Source organism: Malus sylvestris, chromosome 15 (assembly GCF_916048215.2).
Source record: "Malus sylvestris chromosome 15, drMalSylv7.2, whole genome shotgun sequence".
Lineage (NCBI taxonomy): Eukaryota > Viridiplantae > Streptophyta > Magnoliopsida > Rosales > Rosaceae > Malus > Malus sylvestris.
In genome coordinates this window covers 23,935,927-23,962,973 of record NC_062274.1, presented here as the reverse complement: position 1 = coordinate 23,962,973, position 27,047 = coordinate 23,935,927, and the positions used below count along the sequence as shown (strand labels likewise).

Sequence of the window (27,047 nt, the reverse complement as noted above, 5' to 3'; positions counted from 1 at the left end):
TATCCTTCATACGAGTATATTCAAAATCTCTACGTAAACCTTGCAATTTTACATTTCTTACTTGTTTATCTCCTCGGAATTCACCCTTTAGAACATCCCAAGCTCATTTGGATGTCTCTTCATTCACGATTCTGGGAAAAATCTGATCCGATACTGCACCTTGTATCATTCCAAGCGCACGAGCATCCTTCATCAGGATCTCACTGAACGACACTCCATCCGTCGTCTCCTTCTTCGTCTCATCGACCACAGCTTTCTCAGACTTCGGATCTGGTGGTTCAAACCCATTTTCTACCAGCTCCCACAAACCATACGATTTCAGTATAGTTGTCATACGAATCCTCCAAAATTCATAGTTCTCTCCATTGAAGACGGGAGCTCTAAGCTCGACATTGCCGGACCCAGCCATATGAGACTTGGATACACGAAATCACAATTTCCAGATTCGATTGAAGCTCAAAGATGTAGCTCAATCACACAGATTTCACGCCCAGATTAGACGATGAAACCAGGCTCTGAGGCCATGTTAGTGTTTGTGTGTGTGTTTTTAGTATGTGTTTCAATGGAGGTTGTCTTCAAAGATGGAGAGAGTTTCAGAGAGAGGAAGCTGCACAGAATGTCTCTTCGAATTTCATTTTCATTTCACACAATACAATCTAACCGTTATATGAAGAAGGAAGGGAGATCCTTCACTCTTCAACATACAATACAATCTTAGCCATTCATTGCTATCATCCTATGAGATGATGCCACTTGGCTTATTCTATTACTTAGGCTAGATACAAGATTAAAGTGCCATGTGGACTATGATCCAATGGCTCACATTTAAACAGAAACAAAACATAGAGACATGATTCTTGCTGCCAAGCTTCAGCTAAAGGGTTATACACCAACAGATATTCTCTTTGACAACAATTATCCTTACGTTGTTAAGAAACGAAGAGAAAGATTCCCATAAGTATTTTGTCTCTTCATCATAGACCACTTCCTCTAACTGCTTAAGATCCACGACTGATGGAGGCAACTCTTGCAACCTTGAGCATTGTCCCATGTTGATCTTTCTTAAACTATGCATTTCACCAATGTCTTCGGGCAGCATCTTGATGCTGAAGCAGTCAGATACGTCGAGAAAGTCTACCTTTCCAAGGTTCTTCATCGAGGTTGGAAGCTTTGACAGTTCTGTGCATGATCTTAGCCTCAACATTTCTAAATTTTCCAACCTTCCAATCCCTTCAGGTAAGGCAGATAGCTTATGACAGTTAGTGACATTGAGCTTCTTTAGTTTACTGAGATCACAAAGCTTGGCAGGCAATTCAATTAAATCGCTGCAATAGTCGATATTCATTTCTTCAAGTTTTGGGAATGCCGATGAGATTGAGATGTAACAGTTGTTGAAAGCTTGACCGATGTTACACATGAACAGGGATATCTTCTTCAAACTCGCCAATTGTATGGGGTTCTTGGTTATGGAAGACATTGAGATGCGTTCTAATATGATTCTCTTAAGATTTGGTAACGAACTCAAAAGTTGGAAGTTACTCAATTCAGCAGGTAAGAAACCATAATTTGTGACTATCACAGCCTTCAACTCATCCATGTTCACCGTGGAGTCGGGTAAGGCATAGTTCTTTGTCTGGAAATTCAAGACTAAAACCTCAGCTTCTGGCAATTGCATGTTGTGCCATTTTGTTGAAAACCCCTCGTCTGCAAAGTAACAACTGTGAGTGGGGAGGAGAAACTAAAATGAAATTACCATTAAGACTTACGTTCACGTGTGCGAACGCGTGCAAGGATGACTATTTATTTGTGCATGTCCACATAATTGCTAAAGAGAAGGGGAGAGATGGAACAACCAGTTGTTATGGATAATAAGCGGGCCTTCATCGGCTAATGCTTCTGTTCTCTCCACCATTTTGGAAGATTGTCTCCACATATGTCAACAATCAGTCTTTTTCTATGTTCTACCGGTTCTTTTTTTGTGTTGTAGATAGCCAGCTCCCTAAGAACATCATGCTGGGTAACAAAGTGCTCACTATAGTATCCGTCCCCCTCCATCTTGTCCTTCCTAGTCATGATCAAAACTAAGTTTCTTAGAAGAGATTTTTTCAACCAACATATTGCAATAACAAGTTATTAGCAGCAACAAGTTGTGAATATAAAGGAGAAAATAGAGCGAAAATATCATACAAGAGAAAATAATAAGCATGCCCACCTTGTAATAACAAGATTAGCTAGACTTCGTTTGGTGAGCTCGTAGAGGTTTGCAATGCACTCTGTATTTGTATCTAGATCATATAACTCTGCCCAGATATCAATGAGGGCAGCAGCAGGGATTCTTTGGTCTTCCGGAAATGAACCTAAGTCTAAAAAACATTCCCTGATGGACACCATTTCTTTACCCAAGGTATCCAAGCTTCGTTCAAGGCAAAAAAGCAATTCAGTCTCCGAATCAAGAATAGAAAAACCTTTAGACCATTGAAGTACTCTTTTTTGCCATATCTCTATAGGCTGCCCCGCAAAGCGATATGCCCACCACTGTAATAGCAAGAGGAAATCCCTTGCAACGCTCAACTATCTGCAGGGTAATTTACCGAAATGAAGTTGTTTATACCATATTTAGGGCCTCGTATTTAGACCTCATATAAATATTCGGAGAACTTAAATGTAATTATGTAATAAAGGAAGGGGCAAATATGTAAAAAGTGAGGAGTCCTTATTCTATAAAAGGACCCCTCACCCTCACAATTGGGGGGAGGCTCATTCTGACCCTGGGAGGCCAATTCCTAGGCCCTCTCACCCCCTCTCAACGCTCTCGCTCTCAGAGCTCTCTCTCCCTCAAATAAATACAATCAGTGTGGACGTAGCCCAAACCTTGGGGTGAACCACGATACCACTTGTGTGATTTATATTTCATGTAGATTCACGGCCGGATTTACGTTGTTCCAAGACCTCCGGTTTTGTGCATCAACATTTGGCGCCGTTTGTGGGAATCGACACAAAAAACTATGTCGGTTCTCTTTCATTTTTTCATCTCACCATCGTGAAAACTCACTACAATATCCACCGTGAATTTGCAGAACCCATCTCTAAAAAATGCAGAAATAAAAACACCTAAACTCAACCACAGTTTATTCTCTCCCCTCACCAACCCATTTCAGATCCTTCGGTCCTTCCAGAAAGATTAGCCTGAGCAGCGTCAGGTGTGGTGCAGTTGCAGACACCGAACCGCCTCTCCTGCCACTTAACGAAGATCAGGCGTGAAGTCGTTGTTCACCACGTGGATGTACCTACGTCTGCACCGCAGCATACGCTGCACCAGCGCCACGCCTAAGTGTTTAAACGCTATCTGTCTACATCTGCTAGGATGCCTTCATTTGGAATGACATTAAAATCCTCCCAATGAGATTTTCCAAAGACATATGGGAATTCAGGCCCAAGTGCATCCTCAGAAATATCTCTTGACGGTTGGGATGAAATTGCTTTTGAATACTCTTTTTTATTGGCCCTTACAGTTGTTCTTTACTTCAGATGTGCTCTCTTAGTCAAGTAACGGAAAACAAGACGAAAACATATAAAGCAGGCGGAGCTCACAGAACTTCTCTGCCTGATATGGGTGGCAACTCTCATCTACAGCTACATGTTCACCTACTGGAGGCCCTCTTTCTCATCCTGCTCGTGGCCGCACCTCAATCGCACTCTTTCTTCCACAGCCGACCCTGATTATGTCACGGAACGGCTCTGCCAAATCTGCTTGTGGCCGCACCTACCCGCAGCTCATGGACCGGACCTCCCTCTTCCGCCCAAATCACTCGCTCTCGACCTGGCGCAGTTCTTCATCGACTTGTGCATACGCAGGGCCTTTCATCAATCTGTACTTCCTCTCTGGCCCGACGTTGTATTTTTCTTAGGTGACTATTTCGATGGCGATCCTCACCTTTTGGATGAAGAGTGGAGCGAATCATTGAGCCGTCTCGGACATATTTTTTCACTGAGGTTGCCAGATAGATATTTAAATACCCCAGTTTATTATCTTCCTGGAAACCATGACATTGGCTATGGAAGTCTCCACTCTCGCAATTAGACGATATGAAAAGGAATTTGGTAGCAGAAACTATCGATTTACAGTTGGAAAAGTGGAGTTCATTGCCATTGCTGCTCAGTATTTTGGCTTTGCAAGACCACTGAAAAAACACCCACGAGAAATACTCACAAAGAAGATAAGACTTTATATTTCTTTATATTATTTCTCAATTATAAGCAGATCTGGCATCTTTCCCTCCACTTTCTTAGTTGAGCAGCAAGGAATAAACATGCAAAAGCATGGGGACACTGCTCGAAGCTGGGGTCATCCTGCAAAAGCTTCATTTCCGTCCATCATCTTGTCGAAAGAGAGAAAAGCAGTGGGAACAGAAAAGCAAGAAAAAAAGAAAAAAGAGAAGTGAGAATGGATAGGCACGACCAAAGCAAATGAGTGTGTCTGGAGGTGGAGAGATCAAAGAAAGGAACAGAAAAGAAAAAAGATCATGGTTGTTGGGAGAATATTTCAGAAAGCAGAAAAGAGGAAAGCAAAAGGGATGCACATGGGGACACTGCAAAAGCAATGAATAAACATCCTGCCAAAATGATGTAATTTATTTTCTTTATCTTTCGGAAACATCTGTATAAACTCCATCAGAGGGTAATATGTATAAACCCCATCAGAAGGTAATTAAAAAAAAATGGAAAAGCCCAAAATAAATGGGCTGGAATGTTGTGTAGAGGGCGAAGGCCCATAAGCCCAAAATAGCTACAACCAGGTGATCAAAAGTACGCCCAATACTCCAAAATTATTCGGCAACCTGCCGCTATTACCACCAACCAGGTGATCAAAAGTACACCCAGTACTCCAAAATTATTCGGCAATCTGCCGCTATTACCACTAACCAGGTGATGAAATGTACAACCCCTACTCTAAATTTGGCAACTAGCCATTCATGCTACCAACCAGGTGATGAAATGTACAACCTGTACTCTCCTTCATGCCACCAACCAGGTGATCAAAAGTACGCCCAGTACTCCAAATTATACATGAGCATTACTCATGACAATCATACATAACATTCATGACCATCATTCATGTCAACATTCATGAGCATCACTCATGTTAACATTCATGAGCATCACTCATGTTAACATTCATGAGCATCACTCATGACAACATCCATGAGCATCACTCATGACAACATCCATGAGCATCACTCATGTCAATCAACATAAACATTCATGAACATCACTCATGTCAATCAACATAAACGTTCATGAACATCACTCATGTCAAACAACTTCAAAAGCTTCATTTACAAAAGCTCTATCTTCAAAAGCTTCATTTATAAAAACTCTAGCTTCAAAAGCTTCATTTACAGAGCTCTAGCTTCAAAAACTTCGTTTACAAAGAGCCCTAGCTTCAAAAGCTTCATTTACAAAGAGCCCTAGCTTCAAAAGCTTCATTTACAGAGCTCTAGCTTCAAAAGCTTCACTTACAGAGCTCTAGCTTCAAAGCTTCACTTGCAAAAGCTTCACCCACAAAGCTTCAGTGCAGGGTATACAAATACCGCCTCCGAACAACCGCCACTTCAGCTCATACATGGATTCAATTTGAAGTCTCCAGCCAACAGACTCTATTGACCAAAGACTTGGGGGACTACATTATGTACCATATATTGGGCCTCAACTAGGCCTCATAAAAAATACTTGGGGGACTTAGCCCATTATTTATGTACTGAGGAGCAAGCCCTTCTTCTATAAAAGGGACTCCCTCACTTTCATTAGAGAGCACTCATGAAAAATACTTAGGGGACTTAGGCCATCACTTATGTATTGAGGAGCGAGCCCTTATTTAATAAAAGGGATTCCCTCACCTTCGTTAGAGAGCATCGTCGCCAGCTGAGCAACCGTCTCACCACGATCATCACTCCTAACCCATTATTCATGTACTGAGGAGCGAGCCCTTATTTTATAAAAGGAACTCCCTCACCATCATTAGAGAGCATCAACTCTAGCCCATCATTCATGTATTGAGGAGCGAGCCCTTATTCTATAAAATGGACTCCCTCACCATCATTAGAGAGCATCAACTCTAGCCCATCATTCATGTATTGAGGAGGGAGCCCTTATTCTATAAAAGGGACTCCCTCACCTTCAAACGCCACAAGCCGAGCCAACCAAGGCAACATAAGCCACGAGCCGAGCAGCCTCATAACGTGTGCTACTTCTAGTTGAGCATCATTTCAGATTAAGCACCGCCTCATATCAAGCATCAGTTCAAGACAACCTCTAGTTACTTCGGCCCACACATGGACTGAATTTCAAGTCTCCAGTCAAAAGACTATCTTGACTGAAGACTTGGGGACTACTATTTATACCATATTTAGGACCTCGTATTTAGACCTCGTATAAATATTCGGGGGACTTAAATGTAATTATGTAATAAAGGAAAGGGCAAATATGTAATAAGTGAGGAGTCTTTATTCTATAAAAGGATCCCTCACCCTCACAATTGGGGGGAGGCTCATTCTGACCCTGGGAGGCCAATTCCTAGGCCCTCTCACCCCCTCTCAACGCTCTCACTCTCAGAGCTCTCTCTCCCTCAAATAAATACAATCAGTGTGGACGTAGCCCAAACCTTGGGGTGAACCACGATACCTCTTGTGTGATTTACATTTCATGCAGATTCACAGCCGGATTTACGTTGTTCCAAGACCTCCGGTTTTGTGCATCAACAGAAGTCAACTACCTTTTAAGTTGTAGCGTCAAATTCAAGTTTCTAAGATGAGAAAATGGTAACTATCTACATTTGTTTATTCTAATTTCAGTCTTAAATGCATGATTACCCACAGACTTATATGGTAAATGGATGTGTTCACTCACTCGATTGTGGATGCTTTGTGTAAAGTGAAGATAAGTCCTGGATAATTTTCGAAAACCAAGTCAACTAACTTTTGACTATACATGTTATGCATTGCAAGTTGCAACTAAAATTACCTTTTCTCGAATATCTTTTGGAACATGAGAGCTCTTATCTCCAAGGGATGCTGAATGATGAAAAAGTTTCATCGCATTGTCATGATCCAATAATTGCAAATAATAAGGGGAACCATATCCCTGAAATTCAGACCTAGATGTCACCAAAAACTTGGCAATTTTCCGTTTTGAAATGATCAAACTTCTCCACAAGGGATTCTGATCCAGACCAAACATCATCCAGGACAATCAGTAAAGGACTCTGCCCTTCTTCCTTCAGAAAACTTTGCAGCCACGTCACTGTACTAACTTCGTTTTGGAAAGTAGTAACCTCGAAACAGTGGCGAAGCCAGGATTTCTCGGGGGGAGGGGCGAGGTTAAAGAAAAATGGCAACAACTAAATCTTTTTATATAGTAATGTCTTTCATAATTAATCAATACAAACAAATTACAATTGTTGCCGGCGAGGTTTCATGTCATGAAAACGTCGCATAATAGGCTCATTATCAATAAAAGAAAATACATATCTCTCAATGTAAACAATCATATGCTATCACTCAACCATTGATCTCCCATTTTGTTACACAATGGTGTTTTCACATCTCTTTCAATGTAAACAACCATGCTATCACTCTTAATCCTAGAGTAGACTATACTATAGTATGCATAATAACTAATTCAACCAACAATTCAATTAATCAATACCAATAAGCATACAAATTATTCGATAAATAAAAATTCAATTCAACTAATCATATGAATAATTGTATACATAATACATTATGTAATACTAATAATTCAATTAATTAATCAATAATGGAGAATTCAAATTTTAATTTTTACCCTAAAAAATAATTTCATAATTTCATATCAATAATCAATAACCAATAACCATATTAGTGCATTGAGTGCTTTGCTATATGATTCTATTCTATACCAATTAAACAAAATTCATTTTAAATAATTAATTAGGGTTAGGGATTATAAATTTGGGAATTAAAAAATTTACCTAAATAGTGGGTTTGATAGATGGAATCTGGGCCCTGGCACTGCTGCTGCTGAGTGCTGAATGCTGATTGGTTTGTTGCCAAACGGATAGGCAGCGCTGTTCCGTGTGCTGTTCTGTTTTCTGCCTTTGATGCAAAGCAAAGCAGCAAACGGGAAAGGGCAGGGAAAACGACAGCACGAGAGAGAGATGAAGTGATATAATGAATGGGGGACTCGCGGTCCCCCCATATAACTTTTTTTTTTCTTCCAACTTATCAAAACGGGCCGTTTCATTTTTTCTTTTTTTTTTTGTAAATTTTTTTTTTTACCCAAACGACGTCGTTTGGCGTGGTTGTGTTGAAAAAAAAAAAGCAATCAGTTTAGTCAGCTCTGCAAGTGCAGAGCAGAACACCAGAGAGGAGAGTCGGAGACAAAGAGCAGTGGCAGGGGAGGGGTAAAACCAGCGCTCTAGGCTTGTTTTTCCGACTAGGGGAGTGGCGGACGCCACTCCTCGCCCTCACGTGGCTTCGCCACTGCCTCGAAACCCTTTCGTTGATATAGATCTTGTACAATATTTTCCAAGTTAGGCTTTTTTGAAACCGTGACGAAGAAGATATTATCCATGAATGTATCTATCCAAAGAAAACATAATAAATCTGTCATTGAAATATGCCGTGGGTGTAAAAAGGAAAAAAAAAAAAACACATACAATTCGGAGTGCTAACGTATAACATATGATACCTTTGACATCCTTGTCTTGACAAAACTTTGTAGCCAAAGTGGTTTTCCCACATCCTCCGGGAGCAGTCAGCACAACCATTGACACATTTTCGTCCTTTAGAAGCTTCCTCTTCAATTCATTCAGAGGAAAATCCAATCCAACCACAAGTGGCGGAAGTTCAGGTACTGCACACCAAGCTTCACTGTCGGGTTTTTTTGGTATCACCAGATTCGATTCAATTCTGCTGACCAACTTCTCTACATTCTTCACCGAAACTGAGTTGTCCTTCACATCCCTTATTTCCTGAACTTTTAGTACTTCCAAAAGTCGTTGAAGAGATTCATCCCATCCAGTCAGCTTGTTGGCATACTTGTACCTTTTGTACACGCTCCACCAGCGGATCTTTCCGCACTTTTGAAGGAGCTTTATGCCCTCCTCCAAGTGTTGTTTTAAGTTTTCTAGTTCTACATCCGGAAGATTTCTATATCTAACAACAATGATTGTAAAGAGCCTAACCTGGATTTGATGTCTTTGAGGAGGGGCTTAAACATTACATTCTCCGCGGTCAGCTCCTTGAGGACGTCATACAGCATGTTGAATACGGTTCCGAGACCATCCCCTCCAAAAAGACCATCTGCTCCTCCACTCATTCCTCGACTCTTAACACCAAAACCCAGCACCAAAATCAGAAAAACTCACAAAAGTCTCAATCTAAAATTTATTACAACAGAAAAAAACTACGGAACTTGGTCGAAATGATCATTTTTCACCCAATTGCTGCAATGAATTGAACAGTTTTTCAGTACGTTGTCGCTATTAGATTTTGCTCAGTTCAGCAACTGGAATTTGATTTCGGACCATCTTTGCCACTTTCCCAAAACAACAACAGATTGGAAACAGTGGAAACTATGGAAAAGTGAGACTCTAAAATTTGCAACTCAAGAAATACAAGGTTCAATGTTCTCTTACGTTGTTGGTGGTCATGCAAGACAGGATAAACAAAAAATATATTTTCTTCACCATACCATCTGGGGTTTAGCATATAAATACCTACTATTGAAGCTCGATCGAAATATCGGCGTTGGAGCGAGTTGACTTTAACAATAGCTGATTGAGTGTGATGGGAGACTTGGAAATTAACCAGGAAACTGGATCAGCATGTCTGGGAAGCTCATGGTGAGACAGAGAACCCAACCATACTGCAGGTAGAGGCCTACCACAATTGTAATTTTGCCAGAAAATGTTGTTCCTTTATCCTATTAACTTGTGAAGGCTATGTTTCGAAGGGAGACAAAAGCATTAAGGCCATCTCCAACCGATGGCTGGCCAGAGGGCTCGTTTTAGCCCTCTGGCCCTCCAAGATTCTCCAAGATATTAATATTTTAATGAACAGTACAGGGCCATATTTGCCTCCGTCTCCAACCGAGGGCCAGAGGGCCAGAGGGCTCGTTTAGCCCTGTCAAAAAAAACCGTCTCCAACCGAGGGCCAAAGGGCCATAGGGCCAAACATAATTTATTATTTAAAAACTACAACTTAATTTTATTTAAAAATCATGTTGGTTAGTGTTGTATAATTTTTATGTCGGTTAATGTTATTTAATGTTGTTTCATATTGTTTAATGTTGTTTCATGTTACTTAATTTAATTTAATGTTGTATAATGGCTTAGGAAGTTATAGGAAAAAATTGAAACAAATTTTGTAAAATAGAAGTTATAGGAAGTTATAGAAAAAAAAAAGAAAAAAAAAAGGTTTAAATTCATAAAAAAAAAGGTTTAAATTCATAAAAAAAAAAAAAGGATTTACAACGGCTAGTGGCGCTAGCCGTTGGAAGTTTGAATTCAAAATGTTATTTCTGTCGGTTGTAACCGACAGAAATAATATATATTATATTATTTCTATCGGTTATAACCGACAGAAATAAGAAACATTAAAAAAAAATAGCCAGGCCGGGGCTGGCTGGCTGGCAGCCAGCCCTCCAGCCCTCCAGCCCTCTCCGATCCCGTGGGGCCCTCCCAGATTCCCGAGCCCTCTGGCCTAGCCCTCGGTTGGAGACGGTTTTAGGGCTATTTTCGGCCCTCTGGCCTTCTGGACCCTTCGGTTGGAGATGGCCTAAGAAAGACACAAAGGTGGTTTGAACCAATGAGCAATGAACGATAAATAAATCATTCCCTTTATCAACGGTCGAGCACTATTGATCATACTTTTCTTTTTCATTTATTTTTTTTTTCTTTTTGGTACATCCTTTCCTGTAGAAAGGAACAAAGTTTTTATTCCAAACTTAGATTACAAACCAAAGGCTCATATACACAAAAACAAAACAAAACAAGGGTCACCACAACAAACTCAAAAGGGCCCAACCACGGCCCAAAGCTAGAAACAGAAACAAAAGAAAATTACGGAGTCCTACTACCACCACCGCAATGGTATTTCCTAAGCAATCATTTTCGCATTCCCCAGCAGACACCATAAATCCTACCAAGCAGCACCGCAGAGATTAAAAGCACGAAAATCCTATCACCCAGCCACAAATATTGTGCCGATCTCAGCCAGAAATTGAAAGAAGTCCGGGGATTTACCACGAACAACACTGCCAACACAGGCAGACAGAGAGAAGGAGGTGGTGTTGTAAACATTAGAGCCAGCGTGATCACCGGAACTCTACACACCTTCTCGAAAGATCGCAACAAACTGCATTGAAAACTGACTGCATACCGGAATGAAATTGGTTAGGAAGATGGACGTTCATGAGAATTGAAGAAGAGGGTAAATCGGTACAGATAGCAGGAGGTGAAAGCAGCAAAATGAACAAAAAGATGAAACTTAGAGAACAAAAGATCTTCCACTGACCCCTCCCACAGCGAGGGCCAGCGGCGACAGAATTAAATTGGAACGATAAAAATGATCATACTTTTACAATGAAAAATGTTAAGAGAGACTCCACAACAAGTCCTATTTCTGGAAGAGTCTCCTTAGCATTTTGCATTTACAATTTTAATTTGAGTTTTTATCATAAATGATTCTTGAAATTGAATCACCCTATCAAGATAGTTCCTAAAATTGAAAATCAATCAAGGTTGTCCTTGAAAATGGATGTTGCAAATCAATGTAGTCTTTCTGTTACAATTTCGTTAAAAAAAAAATTTCACATAAGTGGGTCTCACAAATCTAATTAAATATTAGCATCTATATTAAAAATATTTAAATAATAATGAATAATATTTTTTATGTCAAAATAAAAATAAAAAATAATTTTTTTTTTCTTTCTTCCTTTGTCTTCTCGGGCAGGGTTGGCTGCCATGGCAGCCCTGCCCACTACCAGCCGAAGCAAAAACCCCCATGGGTGTGGAGGGTTTTTGCCCAAATCTTCTGCTACTCGTCAGAAAGATTGGTGTGGGGCCGTCAACCTATGCCTTGGGTGCGGCGGTAGATCGGAGGATATGGTGGGGAGAAGGTCAGCGACGCTGGAGTCGGAGACGAAGAAGATGGTTTGGTTCGACTGGGTTTCTATCACTAGTAAAAAAAACACTTTGCGCGACGTACGTATATTCGTCGCGCAAAGTAAATATCGTTGCGCAAAGGTTTGCGCGACGTACACTTCGTCGCGCACTAATAGTCGCGCCAAGGCCGTGACGCTAGGGTTTGCGCGACGAAAAATAACTTGCGTCGCGCAAAGTGACTTTGCGCGACGCACAACTTACGTCGCGCAAAGTACTTTGCGCGACGCACACCCTACGTCGTGCAAAGTACTTTGCGCGACGCATTGTCTGCGTTGTGCAAAGCGACTTCGCGCGACGCACGTTGTACGTCGTGCAAAGTATGATTGCGCGACGCACATTGTACGTCGTGCAAGTACCTTTGCGCAACGCGTGTCCTACGCGTACGTCGCGCAAACCCTTTTTTTTAATTTTTTTAAATTAGTGAAAAATAATTTTTTTTTAATTTTTTTTGATAAATATTGTAATTAAATTATAAAGAATAATTAATTAACCAAGCAAAAGTATTTAATTATAAAATATCTGAAAATGTACATACAAGATGTCCGAACAAAAAAAAAAACTACAAGTGACCTAGGTTTAATATATCAAGCTACTCGGTATCGGCAAGGCAAGGTGGCTCTGAGGTCGAAGGTGGAGCATGATGAGGTACTGGTAGCGAGATTTGGAGGCCGGACGTCTGTATGGCTTGTACAAGTTCTTGCACCCTCCCGACACAGGTATTCAGCTCCTCGGCCTGGGCCCTCAGCTGAACTTTCATATGCGCGCCCTCAGTCCTCAGCTGCATCACTTCCGCCTTCAATGCATCGACCTCTGCTGTGTTCGATCTAGAAGAAGAAGCACCTGTCTCACGAATCCGCGCTTTCCCCATACCCCGAACAACCTTGCCACGACGATGACCATAGTTCTGATTCAGGACATCAGTCATGATCTGAAAACCTGCATCCTCAGGTACTATGACGTCCTCGATCGGGGTCTCCGGGGGAAGCTGCGATGCTGCTTCATGGAGAACAGCAGTGCTCTTTTCCTCCATAGTAACCTGTAATAATAAAGAAAAAACATATAATGTTTAATACCAAAATATAAATAATATTTGAACGATTCATACATATAAGAATAATAACATATACTTACATGAAGCTGCTTAGTGGTCTCATTACCAGGTCGAACGTAAACGTCCTTGAACATGTCGATCTCTGGGAACTTAGAACCCTCCTAAAGAAAAAAACATTAAGGAAATTTTATTAATCAATAATAAAAATTAAATTGTATAAAATTTCAAAGTTAATATACTTTTACCTCACGTCGTGCCTCAAGCCTATACGAAAAGGGCTGCGAACCAGAATGGTGGAGAAGTGTCTTTGACTCCCGAGCTTTCTGGCCAGCAATAGATTTCTTCTGTTAAACACACAATATACATGTTAGTGCGACTATTTGAAATAAATTAATAAAAAATGCTTAAAAAATAACATTTACAATAATAAATTATTATTAAAATATTATATACATACCACAAATTTTGGGTCCGTAAAATGTTTGCAGAGCCACTCCCAATCCTCTGGTCGGTCCTTCAACTCATCTGGAACATGTAGGCGAGCAATCTCCGGATCATCCCATCGCTTAAAATGCTTGTGAAAATTGTTCTTCCATTGTTTGTACCGGGTTGCTAAGGTCTCCTCTAAGTAGACCATGACCTCAGGGGATACATCCTCAAGATCATAAACGCACTACGAATATGAAAAAGAATAAAATAATAGTAACAAATGTAATAATATTAAGATAATATATTTTGGTTTTTAATATTTGTAAACGAAATTAAAAAAATGATAAAAGGCTAAAAATTAATATACTAACCGACAACTTGTGTCGCACCAATATCTTCGTCTCCTCAGGAATTTTTGCCCAAGACTCTCGCTGAAAAGGACAATTATCTCGAATAACAACACCACAGCTACTAGCAACGCCGCTATGCTGCTGTTTGGTAGCCGCTCCACAATGTTGTGGGTCATACACAATCTTGATCTTGGAGTTGTTTTGACGTACGCCCTATAACTCCTTCAGCATTCGACTAGGCCCCCTGGTGTTTTTTTTAGCTGGCCAAAAATACTTAAATGGTGAAAACCCTAAGCTTAAATTTGTACAAAAAATTCGACACAACCTCCCCTAGTAGTATAACATTTCCCAAAACATTAAAACAGTAAAATAATAGTAATTCACAACCCGCAACACATTTTCACAATCCAGCAAATTTTCATCATCATAAAAATAATAGTTTTAAAATGAAAAAAAAATACAACGTAGTGAGAATTAGAAAAAACTACCCGGTGGCTGGGAGGCCTCACCCTCAACTCTGGATGCCGAGGAAGTCTGATCAGAAGGCTCTGGGTCACGGCAGCGTCGGTGAGGCCGCCGTGCACTGAGCGACTCAACGGACACTGATGACGTCGATGAGACGGGCACTTGGGACGCCGTAGAAGTAGCCTCAACATTGGGTGTAGGCTCCCCAATTAATGGAGCACTCACGGCTGGAGCAGTAGATGCTGATAATGTGGGAGGCGCATTGATCACACTCCGACGACGAGTAATCAACTTCGACATCTATAAGTAGGAATGAAATGAATCTTCTTGTTCCGCATTATAATTGGAGAGTGTTAAGTAGGAAAGGTAAACCCTTTCAATGCAATACTTGAAAAAGAAATAACATGAAAATAAAAAAGAATAATAAAATAAAACTGAAAGAGAGAACAACATTTAGAATTTAGTGCCTGGGGAAAGTAAACAACTATAGTTCTTCAACATCTATGGTTAGATGGAATGCTTTGATTGCACACATTTTACCTGTAGTAGGCCGGCTAGATATATGAAAGACTTATCCTGTAAATAAAATATGATGTTTTAGTAAACCACGCCTAGCGATATTTCGTATCATTGTTCAAATTGAAAGCACAAAGACGGAGTCAAAACATTAAACAAACTACAGCGAACGAAAAGGAAGTTCAACCATACACCAAGGGAAAAAAGGAACTCTTTGCTTATATATATTACCGGTCTTTATCTTAAATTACTTGCAGTGGGAGTCACAATAAACATACATATTATTTATATTTGGTCTTCAAATAAGCATACAAAACCACCTCTATCCGCATGCAAACTTAAAGCCTCGGATTTTCCTAAATTGTTTCACCAACTTTTGCAACACTCGTACTACTCAAGATCATAGGACATATTGTCTGTTTTCAACTACTGTATCCTCTCTCGGTCATATTGTCTGCTTAAGGAAATTTTCTAAGCAATTCACTTACTTCGGCTGACACTGCTACTGCATCAAACCAATGTTCACAATGTAGAGCGTGTAAAAGAGGCCTTAATCGGGTATCAAAATTTGATACAACACCTACTTTAACACCTGCTTTCCTCAGAGCTTCAAACACCTTCTCAGCATCAGGATCACAGAGATGCCAAGCCTATGAGAAAACAAAGAAAAATATTATAACCCACTTCATACCTCTATATTGCTATACCTATACAGAAAATGGTACTTAAAAATCACCCAACCTTGTCAGTCGTATAGTAGTTATAAAGTTCTTCAAAGTACTGAGAATCAGAACAACCAGTGGAAGAACTGACTATATATTGCCAGAAGGGTCTCCCATCATTTACATATCTACAATGAAAAGAGAGAAAATGCTCACTTTAAATATAAAAGAGAAAATCAGAGAATTCACTCCAAACATGGCAGAATAACTGCTGAACTTCTGCATTAATTAATTGAGATTAAGGGGGACACTGAAAAGAAACAGAAAGAAAGGATTCACGTCTACTTGACCAATCCCATTGAAAACACAATGGCTAGACGGGGGAAAATTCTACGCTAGACCTGAGGGGACTGTCAATATATTTCCAACATACAAGGAACCACAAGACCATTAGATTGTTAGATCTTTCCCGGACAATACTCGGTTATGAGAAATAAAGTGAAGTTGATTGGATGAAGCATCAAATCTCTGCCAATAAACTTTAGAACACAGAGGTTATGAATTAGCTTCCCAGCCAACTTCCAAAATGCCAAATAATAGGTATTAAAGTCAAAAATTGATGTAAATTTCGATAAAAGGCCAGTGAATAAAACAAGTAAAAACATAAAACTTACACTTCAAACGACAGCAAATGGATTATCGAAAACCATATGTACCCCAGTATACAAGGGAAAATAGAAACATTGAAAACAGGATGGGAAGAAACCCTTACCTTGATTTTGGGACTTGATTCGCGTCGGCTTCGAGATTCCCGTGGCGGCTTGGGTTCAAGGTCTGGGTTCGACAACCCAAGAGGAAAGACAGGATTTGGGGTCAACGGGGAAAGAAATAGGGAAAGAAAGAGAGGGGGATTTGGGGTGTAAGGGGAAAAAAAAAGGGAGGGTTCAAGATTTGGGAGGGAGGGTTCAAGATCTGGGTCTACGGGGAAAATTAAAAAAAGAGCTTGAAGGTTCAGCTTTTTTTAATAACTCCAATACTGGGAAGGACAAGTTCTTGGGAGGGATGGTTCAATTATTTTGTCAAAAGTTGGAAAATTGAAAAAAAAGCGCCCATATTTCACTGTTGGACCGCCAAATTTATCACAACTAGCGCGACGTAGTTATACAATTTGACGTCGCGCAAAGTGATTTTGCGCGACGTACACATAAAGGGGTCGCGCAAAGTATTTTTTCAAAAAACAAAATTATTATAAAAATTACTGAAAATGTGATTTTCCTTCTTTCAAAACTATTTTTTTTTAAATAAACCCCACAAAAATATATTTTGCTAACAAAAACCCACAATAATTTTTTCTATATATATATCATTCAATTTCATAAGTGTTATAAGTACAAAATAAATAAATTAAAATCTACTTTGTAACTATATATACCATTGAACTTGAAGGGATACGCATTGTACGAAACTAGTTTCAATGATCCAACCGTCAAACTTGTCTGTATATGCTTCGAGATCGCATACACAAAAAATTGCAAAAAAACAAACATTCAGAGATTAAGTAACGGGACAAAATATTTCAACGGATATAAAAGAAAAATCACGATTTAACGGTTAATTTAACTCCGATTTTGATGAATTTTTACAGCCACGCTCTTTAACCTTATATGAATACAATCAACCAATCCGATCGTCAATTTGAAACATTGACACAAGTAGATACCATAAAATCTTATGTTATACTTGATGAAAGTGTAAATAAACTTCAAGTGTTAGTGAATCTAATGTTTTGATGGGATACGCATTGTACGAAACTAGTTTCAACGATCCAACCGTCAAACTTGTTTGTATATGCTTCGAGATCGTATACACCAAAAATCGTAAAAAAAAAACATTCATATATCAAGTAATGGGACAAAACATTTCAACGGATATAAACGAAAAATCACGATTTAACGGTTATTTTAACTCCAATCTTGATGATTTTTTACAGCTACGCTCTTTAACCTTATATGAATACAATCAACCAATCCGATCGTCAATTTGAAATATTGACACAAGTGGATACCATAAAATCTTATGTTATACTTAATGAAAGTGTAAATAAACTTCAAGTGTTAGTGAATCTAATGTTTTGATGGGATACGCATTGTACGAAACTAGTTTCAACGATCCAACCGTCAAACTTGTTTGTATATGCTTCGAGATCGTATACGCCAAAAATCGTAAAAAAAAACATTCAGAGATCAAGTAATGGGACAAAACATTTCAACGGATATAAACGAAAAATCATGATTTAACGGTTATTTTAACTCCGATCTTGATGATTTTTTACAGCTACGCTCTTTAACCTTATATGAATACAATCAACCAATCCGATCGTCAATTTGAAACATTGACACAAGTGGATACCATAAAATCTTATGTTTTACTTGATGAAAGTGTAAATAAACTTCAAGTGTTAGTGAATCTAATGTTTTGATGGGATACGCATTGTACGAAACTAGTTTCAACGATCCAACCGTCAAACTTGTTTGTATATGCTTCGAGATCGTATACACCAAAAATCGTAAAAAAAAACATTCAGAGATCAAGTAATGGGACAAAACATTTCAACGGATATAAACGAAAAATCACGATTTAACGGTTATTTTAACTCCGATCTTGATGATTTTTTACAGCTACGCTCTTTAACCTTATATGAATACAATCAACCAATCCGATCGTCAATTTGAAACATTGACACAAGTGGATACCATAAAATCTTATGTTATACTTAATGAAGGTGTAAATAAACTTCAAGTGTTAGTGAATCTAATGTTTTGATGGGATACGCATTGTACGAAACTAGTTTCAACGATCCAACCGTCAAACTTGTTTGTATATGCTTCGTATAATCTATCTGATTCGTATAATGCAAATGTTACTTTGATCTTCTATGCGATTGAGTGTTATTGTAAAAAATGTATAACAGTTTAAAGGTTACTTTAAGTATGTTTGTGCAAAACCTGCATATCTTTCCAGTTACAGATTATATTAAAAACCTGAAGCTACGTTGCAGCGTTTAGTAATCAAGTTTTTATAAGGAAAATAGCCGCATTCAGCGAATATAGTGATGCAGATACATAATGCCGAAATAATATGAAGTGAGAAATGATTACTGAGAATATACAGACTGAAATTTATTGATTTGGAATAAATAATGGATAATGCTGAAGATTGAAAAGAACTAATGGAACAAGTTCTGCTAACTCCACAAATGAAATCGTATGACGAAAGATGGCATACAAGTAACAGCAGCGCCACCTACAAAGTTACAATTTATCTTCCATGTTGAACTACAGGCTCGATCCGTCAGAGAAAATATTGCTGGTAGGAAGTGCTTTTGCCAGAATGCCATCGTCTTTCCATCTTCCAGATTGACCTAAGTAGTTTTTCTCTCTTTTCTTCTACCATCTCCCGTGTTACTTCAAACGCTCGGGCTTTTGTCATGCAAAACTTGGCTGAATGGTGCATAATTGATGATGTGCGGTCTAAAAAATATCACAAACCAGAAACATGGATAGGCATATTAGAAATAATATAATTTAGGATCCAATCAATCAAGTTACTAAACTACATGTAAATCAACACAAATGGCATATTTGATAAACACTAAGATTTACTGCAATAGATAACCGCTTAAGCGGCAGAGACTATCGCTTGAGCGGCAGAACTCAGTCATACTACAGCTTGAGCGGCAGAGACCACCGCTTGAGCGGCAGAACCCGGTCATACTTCAACTTGAGCGGCAGAGACTATCGCTTGAGCGGCAGAACTCAGTCATACTACAGCTTGAGCGGCAGAGACTACCGCTTGAGCGGTAGAACCCAGTCATACTACAGCTTGAGCGGCAGAGACTATCGCTTGAGCGGCAGAACCCAGTCATACTACAGCTTGAGCGGCAGAGACCACCGCTTGAGCGGCAGAACCCAGTTATACCAAATCTATGCATGGACTGATATACATGAATAAGCATGCAAACGAACTTGAAACCATGATCTGTATTAGGATGTATCTTCCCTTCTCTTGTACAACTACAATGGATGTATTAGGTTTCAAATGGGGCAACCTTACTTAACTGTGAATCATCCATATTTATACCGAGAAGAGGGACCAATCCCATTCTATTTATGATAACTGCCTTATCCCATTAATAATGCAGTTATCTTCAGTTATTATTAAGCCAACTGTTCTTCATTAATTCAAACATGGCTTAATCACATTTTCCTCCCCAGTATGTTATACTTCATTCGAATATAAAACCTTAAGAAGTCTAACCATATACAGCTCATTTACCAAGTTCAGCTGCAATCGGCAGTTTGATGAACTCACATATATGAATTCATGAAGGATGAAATCACATGAATTCTTACAAAGCAAGCATCAGTTGCAGAACTATGAAACTCATACATAAAAGATTAAAAAGGTAGAAGAGACGAGACTTTAGGGGAAAGAGGCTTTGTTGTGAAGTTTCATACACACATGCGATTCTTTACTACAATTTTCTTTTATCAGAAACAAGATGAAGGAAAGGAAAACCCAATTTACTGTAAAAACTAAAATGTAAGAGTGTGCTAATTAACAAGCATTCATGGGTCCCTGTGATGAACATTACCACAATTTTCTTTTATCATTGTAGTGTAAAGCTGTAACAAATAACAAGCATTCATGGGTCCCTGTGATGAACATTACCAGAGCAGTGTAAGAGTGTGCTAATTAACATGGGCAATAAAAGTCGAAAATGAAAACCCAATTTACTGTAAAAACTAAAATGTATATTACCGTGGTAAAATCTGGTTATTATAAACAAGTTGGTCTACATAAAAGAATATCCTTAACCGGACTGTCTAATAAAATGAAGGAAACATGGATACCAATGATCTCAGTAGAACCAAAAGAAAAATGAAAAATATACCCTAATGTTATAGCATTCTTTTCTCTGCATATCTTATCGTTGCATATGTCCACTACCATTGTCTTCTGAAAACAAAAAAACTAATAGGGAAGACATCTTGTCTCTGTTGTAACTACGACGACCCCAAGACTTACAAATTTCCTAGTGACTGAAGGCAAGTCAACAACTTTGAAGCAGATTGCATATAGATGCATATCCTAATAAATTGTTCAATAAACCACTAAACACAATCCAAATAACAAGCATTCTCTCATTAAAATTCAACTGATTCTATACCGTTATACAATAAACATTCAAAACAAATGATTGAAACCTTCATATATATAAGCCATCAAAAGTATTCAATTCAAGTTTATGAAAAAAAAACAAAACTTCAATTCTCAACAGCTAAATTAGATTTGCTTACTCCAAATCAAAGACCATCAAATAGCAAAGGATAGATTGCATGATGAAAAGAGATGAAATATTTATATGTTGAATTTATGAGCAAGGGACAGATTGGAGAAGGTTTTGAAGAGAAATGGGGGATGGAGGTAGCTGCTGCAACTGAGTTTGCAGTTTCTGCCTCCCAAACTGAATAAGTGAAGTACAAAAAGTCGTTGACTTTGCGCGACGCACGTGCATGTACGTCGCGCAAAGATGTTTTACGCGACGCAAGTGAACCTACGTCGCGCAAGTGAACGTACGTCGCGCAAAGATGTTTCACTTGCGTCGCGTAAAACGTCTTTGCGCGACGTACATGCACGTGCGTCGCACAAAGTTGTAAAAAAAGGGGGAAACTTTCTTTATTTGGCGCCAAGATCTTGCGCGACGCACCAAACGTCGCGCAAACTACCTTTGCGCGACAGACAAAGTTATGCGTCGCGCAAAACATCTTTACGCAACGTTATCGTTCGTCGCGCAAAGTACCGTCGCGCAAACGTCCTTTGCGCGACGTTTGGTGTTTAGGGTCGCGCAAACATACTTTGCGCAACAAAATTTGTTGCGTCGCGCAAGATTCCGTCGCGCAAACATGTTTTTCTACTAGTGTATCGTGGTATATTAAATGGATCGAGTGCCAAAAATGGAGCCATGGTGGGTAGGGCTGCCATGGCTGCCAAGCCTGCTCGACGAAGACGACGGGTGAAAATTTTTATTTTTATTTTGACATAAAAAATTATTTTTTTATTATTTAATTTTTTTTTAATTTCATAGTAATATTTAATTAGACTTGTAGGACACATTTATGTGGCATATAATCACATAACAGAAATTTTAACGAAATTGTAACGGAAGGATCACATTGATTTGTGGCATCAATTTTCAATGACTACATTAATTGATTTTCACTTTCAGGGACTAGCTTGATGAGGTTGGTCAATTTCAAAGATCATTTGTGATAATAACCTTTTTTAACTTTTGGGTATCAGTAATAAGTAATAACAAAGGTATATAAATTGGCATTTACTATATGTCTACATTAACTTAAAATAGGATAAACCGTAACTTCAATATACAATCTTCTATACCAAAGAAAGCAAAAAAAGAAAACTTATAGATACAACCAGGTGCAAAACAATAACATGACAATTACACAGGAAAAAATAACACAATTTCTGAAGACTCGAGAGTTTGATATAAACAATATTACAAATTGATGTGATGAAACTCAGAAACTAGACAGAACCAAGAACGAAATCAAACAAGAAAAATCCAACAAGAAGATGAAAATTAAAGAAAACAATGCAACACAAATAAAAAAAGACGTTGCTCCAACAATTATTGAGGAAAGACAGGTCTCACAACTGAGGCTTTTCGAGCCAATTCAAATTGGTTTTTTCTTTTGCCACCTTGATTTTGTCTCTGAAACTAGCTAAGAAGGGTTTCCACAAATATTCTGTCCCTGCATCACAAATCACTTCCTCTAACTGCTGATCAAGATCCCAGACTGACAGAGGCAACTCTTCCAATCTCGAGCACTGTCCCATGTTTATCTTTCTTAAACCACTCATTTCGCCGATGTTTTCAGGCAACTCCTTAATGCTGATACAATTGTATATGTCAAGAAAGTACAGCTTATTGAGTTTCTCAATCGAGCCCGGAAGGCTTACCAAGTCTGTGCAGGACCTTAGCCTCAACACCTCTAAATTCTCAAGCTTTTCAATCTCATCAGGCAAGGCGGATAGCTTATGGCAGTTGGTGATACTGAGTTTCTTTAGATAAACAAAATCACAGAGCTCGGCCGGCAATGACACCAGATCATGGCAATAGTCGATGTTCATTTCCTCTAGACTAGGCCATGCATCTGAAATTTTGATGGAACAATTGCAGAAAGCTTGACCGATGTTACACATGAATAAAGATATCTTCTTCAGGCTCTTCAACGGTACGAAGTTCTTGGTAATGGAAGGAACTGATATGCGCTCTAACCTGATTCTCTTTAGATTTGATAATGAACCCAGAAGATCAAAATTATTCAAACCAGTAGGTAAGAAACCATAGTTTGTGACTATTAAAACCTTCAAGTTACCAATTTTCTCCACAAATTCAGGCAAGGCATTGTTCTCTGTCTTAAAATTCAAAACTAGAACCTCAACTTGTGGTACATGAACGCTCTGCCATTCTCCTGAGAACATTCCATCTGCAAACAATTTTCTATGACATATGAGTATGAGAAGAGTTTAAACTAAAGTCCTATTCAAATATTAGCAAGTGTGTGTGCATGCGCATGTTCGTTTTGACGTATGTGTGTGCTTACATGTGTGCAGATAGTTTAAATGAAAGTGCAATTAGTGTGTGTGTGTGTGTGTGTGTCACTGTGTGCACGCGCGAGTGCTTATGTCCATGTGTGTGTTTACGAGTGCTGGTCATAGGTACATGTGCAGATGTGCTCGTATATGCATTTTCTACAGAGAGAGATGGGACAACCAGAGGAGATAGATAAGAGGCGAGCATTGATGGGTTGGGACTTCTGTTCCGTCAACCACTTGGGTTGATTGTGTCCACTTACGACAATCAGTCTTTTTCTATCTTCTATTGGGTCTAGTTTCGCATTGTAGATAGCCAGCTGTCGAAGCATATCGTGTTGACTAACAAAGTGTTCGATGTAGTAGTCATCCGCAATCTCTATATTCTCCTTCCTGGAACAATCCAAAGTTCCAAACTCAGTCAGTTAAAAAAGATTTCAATAAGAATATTTCATAACAGAAACATAGAAGCTTGAGTACCTAGTGATGACAAGATTTGCGAGACCTCTGGTGGTGAGCTCAAGGAGGTTCTTAATGCAGAGAAAGTCGTCATCTAGCTTATATAGCTCTATCCACATATCAATGAAAGCAGCAGCAGGGATTCTTTGGTCCTCGGGAAATGAGCCAAGGTCCATGAAGCATTCTTTGACGACAGCCTCTTTTTCTTCCAAGTCATCTATGCTACTTTGAAGCCGTAGAAGCAACTCAGTCTCAGAATCAAGAATCGAACTTTTAGACCATTCAGTTAGTCTAGAACGCCAGAATTCTGTAGCTTGTCCACGAAGCGATTTTCCGGTCACTGTAATGGCAAGGGGAACTCCCTTACAGTGCTTGAGTATCTGCAGGTTTGTTGTTGCAAATGAAGTCAATTACTATCTGAGTTGCAGACCGAAATATCAAGTTTCTTTTAACATCTCAATGGTTTCATGAAGATGAGAAATTGGTTAATGACTATCTACTTATCGTCCTTCTTATTTTAGTTTTAGTTCCAAGTAACATCGTACGTAAATGGTCGTTTGCAGGTTGATATGGTAAAATGGGTGTTCCCTTCTGTATGTGTCTAAGACCAAAACAATTTATTTTCCCTAATTTGATTCCCCTTTAATTTGTGAGGCATCTGTAAGTATGGATGTTGTGATTGCAAAGTAAGAAATGAACCTTTCTCAGAAGATCTTCTGGAACAGACAAGCTATCTCCCAGGGATGCTGAATGACGCAAAAGAGTCATTGAATCTTCATCATTCAAAGCTTTGAGATTATACGGAGTGCCAAATCCTGGAAATTCAGATCTCGATGTCACCAGGATCTTGTAATTTGGCAATTCCAATTCATCAAACTTCTGAAGAAGGGATTTGGATTTCAACCAAACATCATCCAGGACCAACAGTAGCGGATTCCGTCCTGTTTCCTGAGACTTCATGCGTTGATATAGCTCTTGCACAACATCTAAGTTGGGGTCTTTCGAAACAGTGACAAAGAAGATATTTTCCTTGAATTTATCTATCAAAATACAATACAAGAAATATGTTACATACATGTGAAAACAATGAAACATACACGATGGGAATGTTGAGGTAGAAAAATTAAATCTTGATCTCAACTGCAGCCCTAGTATATGCGAAGAGTAGGAAACGGGTGAATCAATTTTCTTTATAGAATCTATTCCAATCATAAGGTTAATGTAGTAAATGCTTGGTTACTCTTGACAAGTAAAAACTCCTATCAATGAGAATTATCTCTGTAAGACTCAGATAGGAACTGTATATCAGCAACGGGAACGATTCTTTATTGATATATGCATGAGTGAGACTAAGATACACCACATATTAGTCATGGCAAAAAGATAGCGTGAATTTTGGAACCATATATCCAGTAAGACATACTATTCAAGCAATTGATATATTACAACAATTGTGGATTAACTATGATGTTATATAAGTTTATATATCTGCAGCTGGGTTTGATTTGGATATCAGTAGGTGTTAACTCTCATACAAAAGGCTTCAACTCTACGAACGACATCTATAACATGCTACTAGTACTAATCGAGAGAAAAAGATGTTAAATTACCGATTACTTCTACTAAAAAAACTTCTCACGTAGCAATTAGAAAGTATCATCATACCTTTGACATCCTCATCTTGACAGAATTTCATTGCCAATGTGGTTTTCCCGCATCCTCCGGCAGCAGTCAACACAAGCATCGAGACATCGTCCTTAAGAAGCATGATCTTCAAATCCCTCAAAGGCTCATCCAATCCAACTGTAACACGTGGAGGTTCAGGAACTGAACCCAGATCATGAAATCCTTCTTGCTTTTGTATCACAACATTCTCTTTGTTTCCTACCAAACCATTCTTCTGGACAGCGGCCAAGGCCTCCTTCGACACGGCCAAGTTCTCCCTCGAAATATGCAAGTTCTCAAACCCGTTCCTTATTCCCTCCACATTCAGTATCTTCAACAACCTGTTTAGACATTTATCCAAATCGAGAAGTTGCTTGGCGTATTTATACTTTTTGAAGCTTTTCCACCGGCTGAGCTTGGAGCACTTGAGAACCAGCCCTTCCCCATCCGCTATTTGTCTCACAATCTTTAACACTTCCTTGTTTGATTGATCCAACACCTTTTTGTATCTCTCTATGTCTTTGATCAGTGGATTTAACGCTTCTAATGTGGAATCGAGATCTCCGAGGAGCTCTCTAAACATCATAGTCTTGTCCTTGACATCCTTAACAACATCATACAGCACACTAAACAATGCTCCTACAGCAGCACCTGCAAAAATTTCCCCAACTCCTCCCATTCCAGCTTCTCTCAAACCGAAACCCGACACCGACAAATCCGAAAACTAACTCGTAGTCATATCAATCAAAACTTGAAGACAAGAGAAGACCATAGCAGTATGAAAAAACCCAAATAAAAATGCTCTCTTGATTCTGCTTCAATCCACTGAATTTTACTTTCACCTACCCCCATTGACTTCCCAAGCAAATTGCAAAGCTGCTTCCTGAGAAACTTCGAATCGGAGCCATTGACTTTGCCATTGACTGACCAAGAATATCACACCTACCTATCACATTCATGGCTTCCGACGAGAGGGTAATTACAATGCATTGATCCAAAGATAAAAAGCTAAAATAAATATTTAAAATTTTAAAAACTACCCTGCAACTAGAATCGTTGATCTGATTGACCCCTGCGTATTTTTGTTTCTCCAATTCTGCGGACGGCAACGCAAACAGTGGTGTGCATGGGTGGATTTCTTGTTTTTTTTCTTTGGAGACAAGGAATCCGCCTACCAGAACCCAATTCCCATCCCTCTCAGAAAGGTGTTGTATTCGATCGCAATCGGATTCGGTCGCAAGTTGGAACCTTTCAGTCGTGTTTTCTTTCTCCCGTCACCGCTCACTTCTTTTCTTAGAAGGAGCTGGTAAAATAACGACGAATTTTTTACCCAAAAAATGTAACTGACTTTTAAAATAATAGTCAATTTACTGGTCTGCCCATCTTTATTTATTATCTTTTATCTTTTGGATCGCTACACCAACAGGGTAAACTTGGAATATAATAAAATTTCCCAAACAAACCCAACTAACTTCGACACAAAACTTTCCACCGAAAAATTTTAGCCCATTTTATCAACTTGGGCCTATAAATTGTTGTCTTAGGCTGCTCTCCTACGAATGAAC

At 39.0% G+C, this 27,047-nt stretch overlaps 1 protein-coding gene and 2 pseudogenes across 1 annotated transcript; all 3 read right to left on the bottom strand.

Annotated features, from left to right (window-relative positions):
- Positions 1–619: 619 nt before the first annotated feature.
- On the bottom strand, positions 620–10,005 carry LOC126604497 (probable disease resistance protein At5g66900; annotated as a pseudogene).
- Positions 10,006–12,691: 2,686 nt separating this feature from the next.
- On the bottom strand, positions 12,692–16,748 carry LOC126601295 (uncharacterized; annotated as a pseudogene).
- Positions 16,749–22,180: 5,432 nt separating this feature from the next.
- Positions 22,181–26,794, bottom strand: LOC126604743 (probable disease resistance protein At5g66900). Its single transcript, XM_050272047.1, has 5 exons — positions 25,483–26,794; positions 24,517–24,857; positions 23,839–24,197; positions 23,540–23,751; positions 22,181–23,252 (listed from the first exon to the last, which is right to left on the bottom strand). Exons 1-5 carry the CDS (start codon positions 26,159–26,161, stop codon positions 22,411–22,413), a joined length of 2,433 nt encoding a protein of 810 aa, XP_050128004.1. The 5' UTR covers positions 26,162–26,794; the 3' UTR covers positions 22,181–22,410.
- Positions 26,795–27,047: the final 253 nt, after the last annotated feature.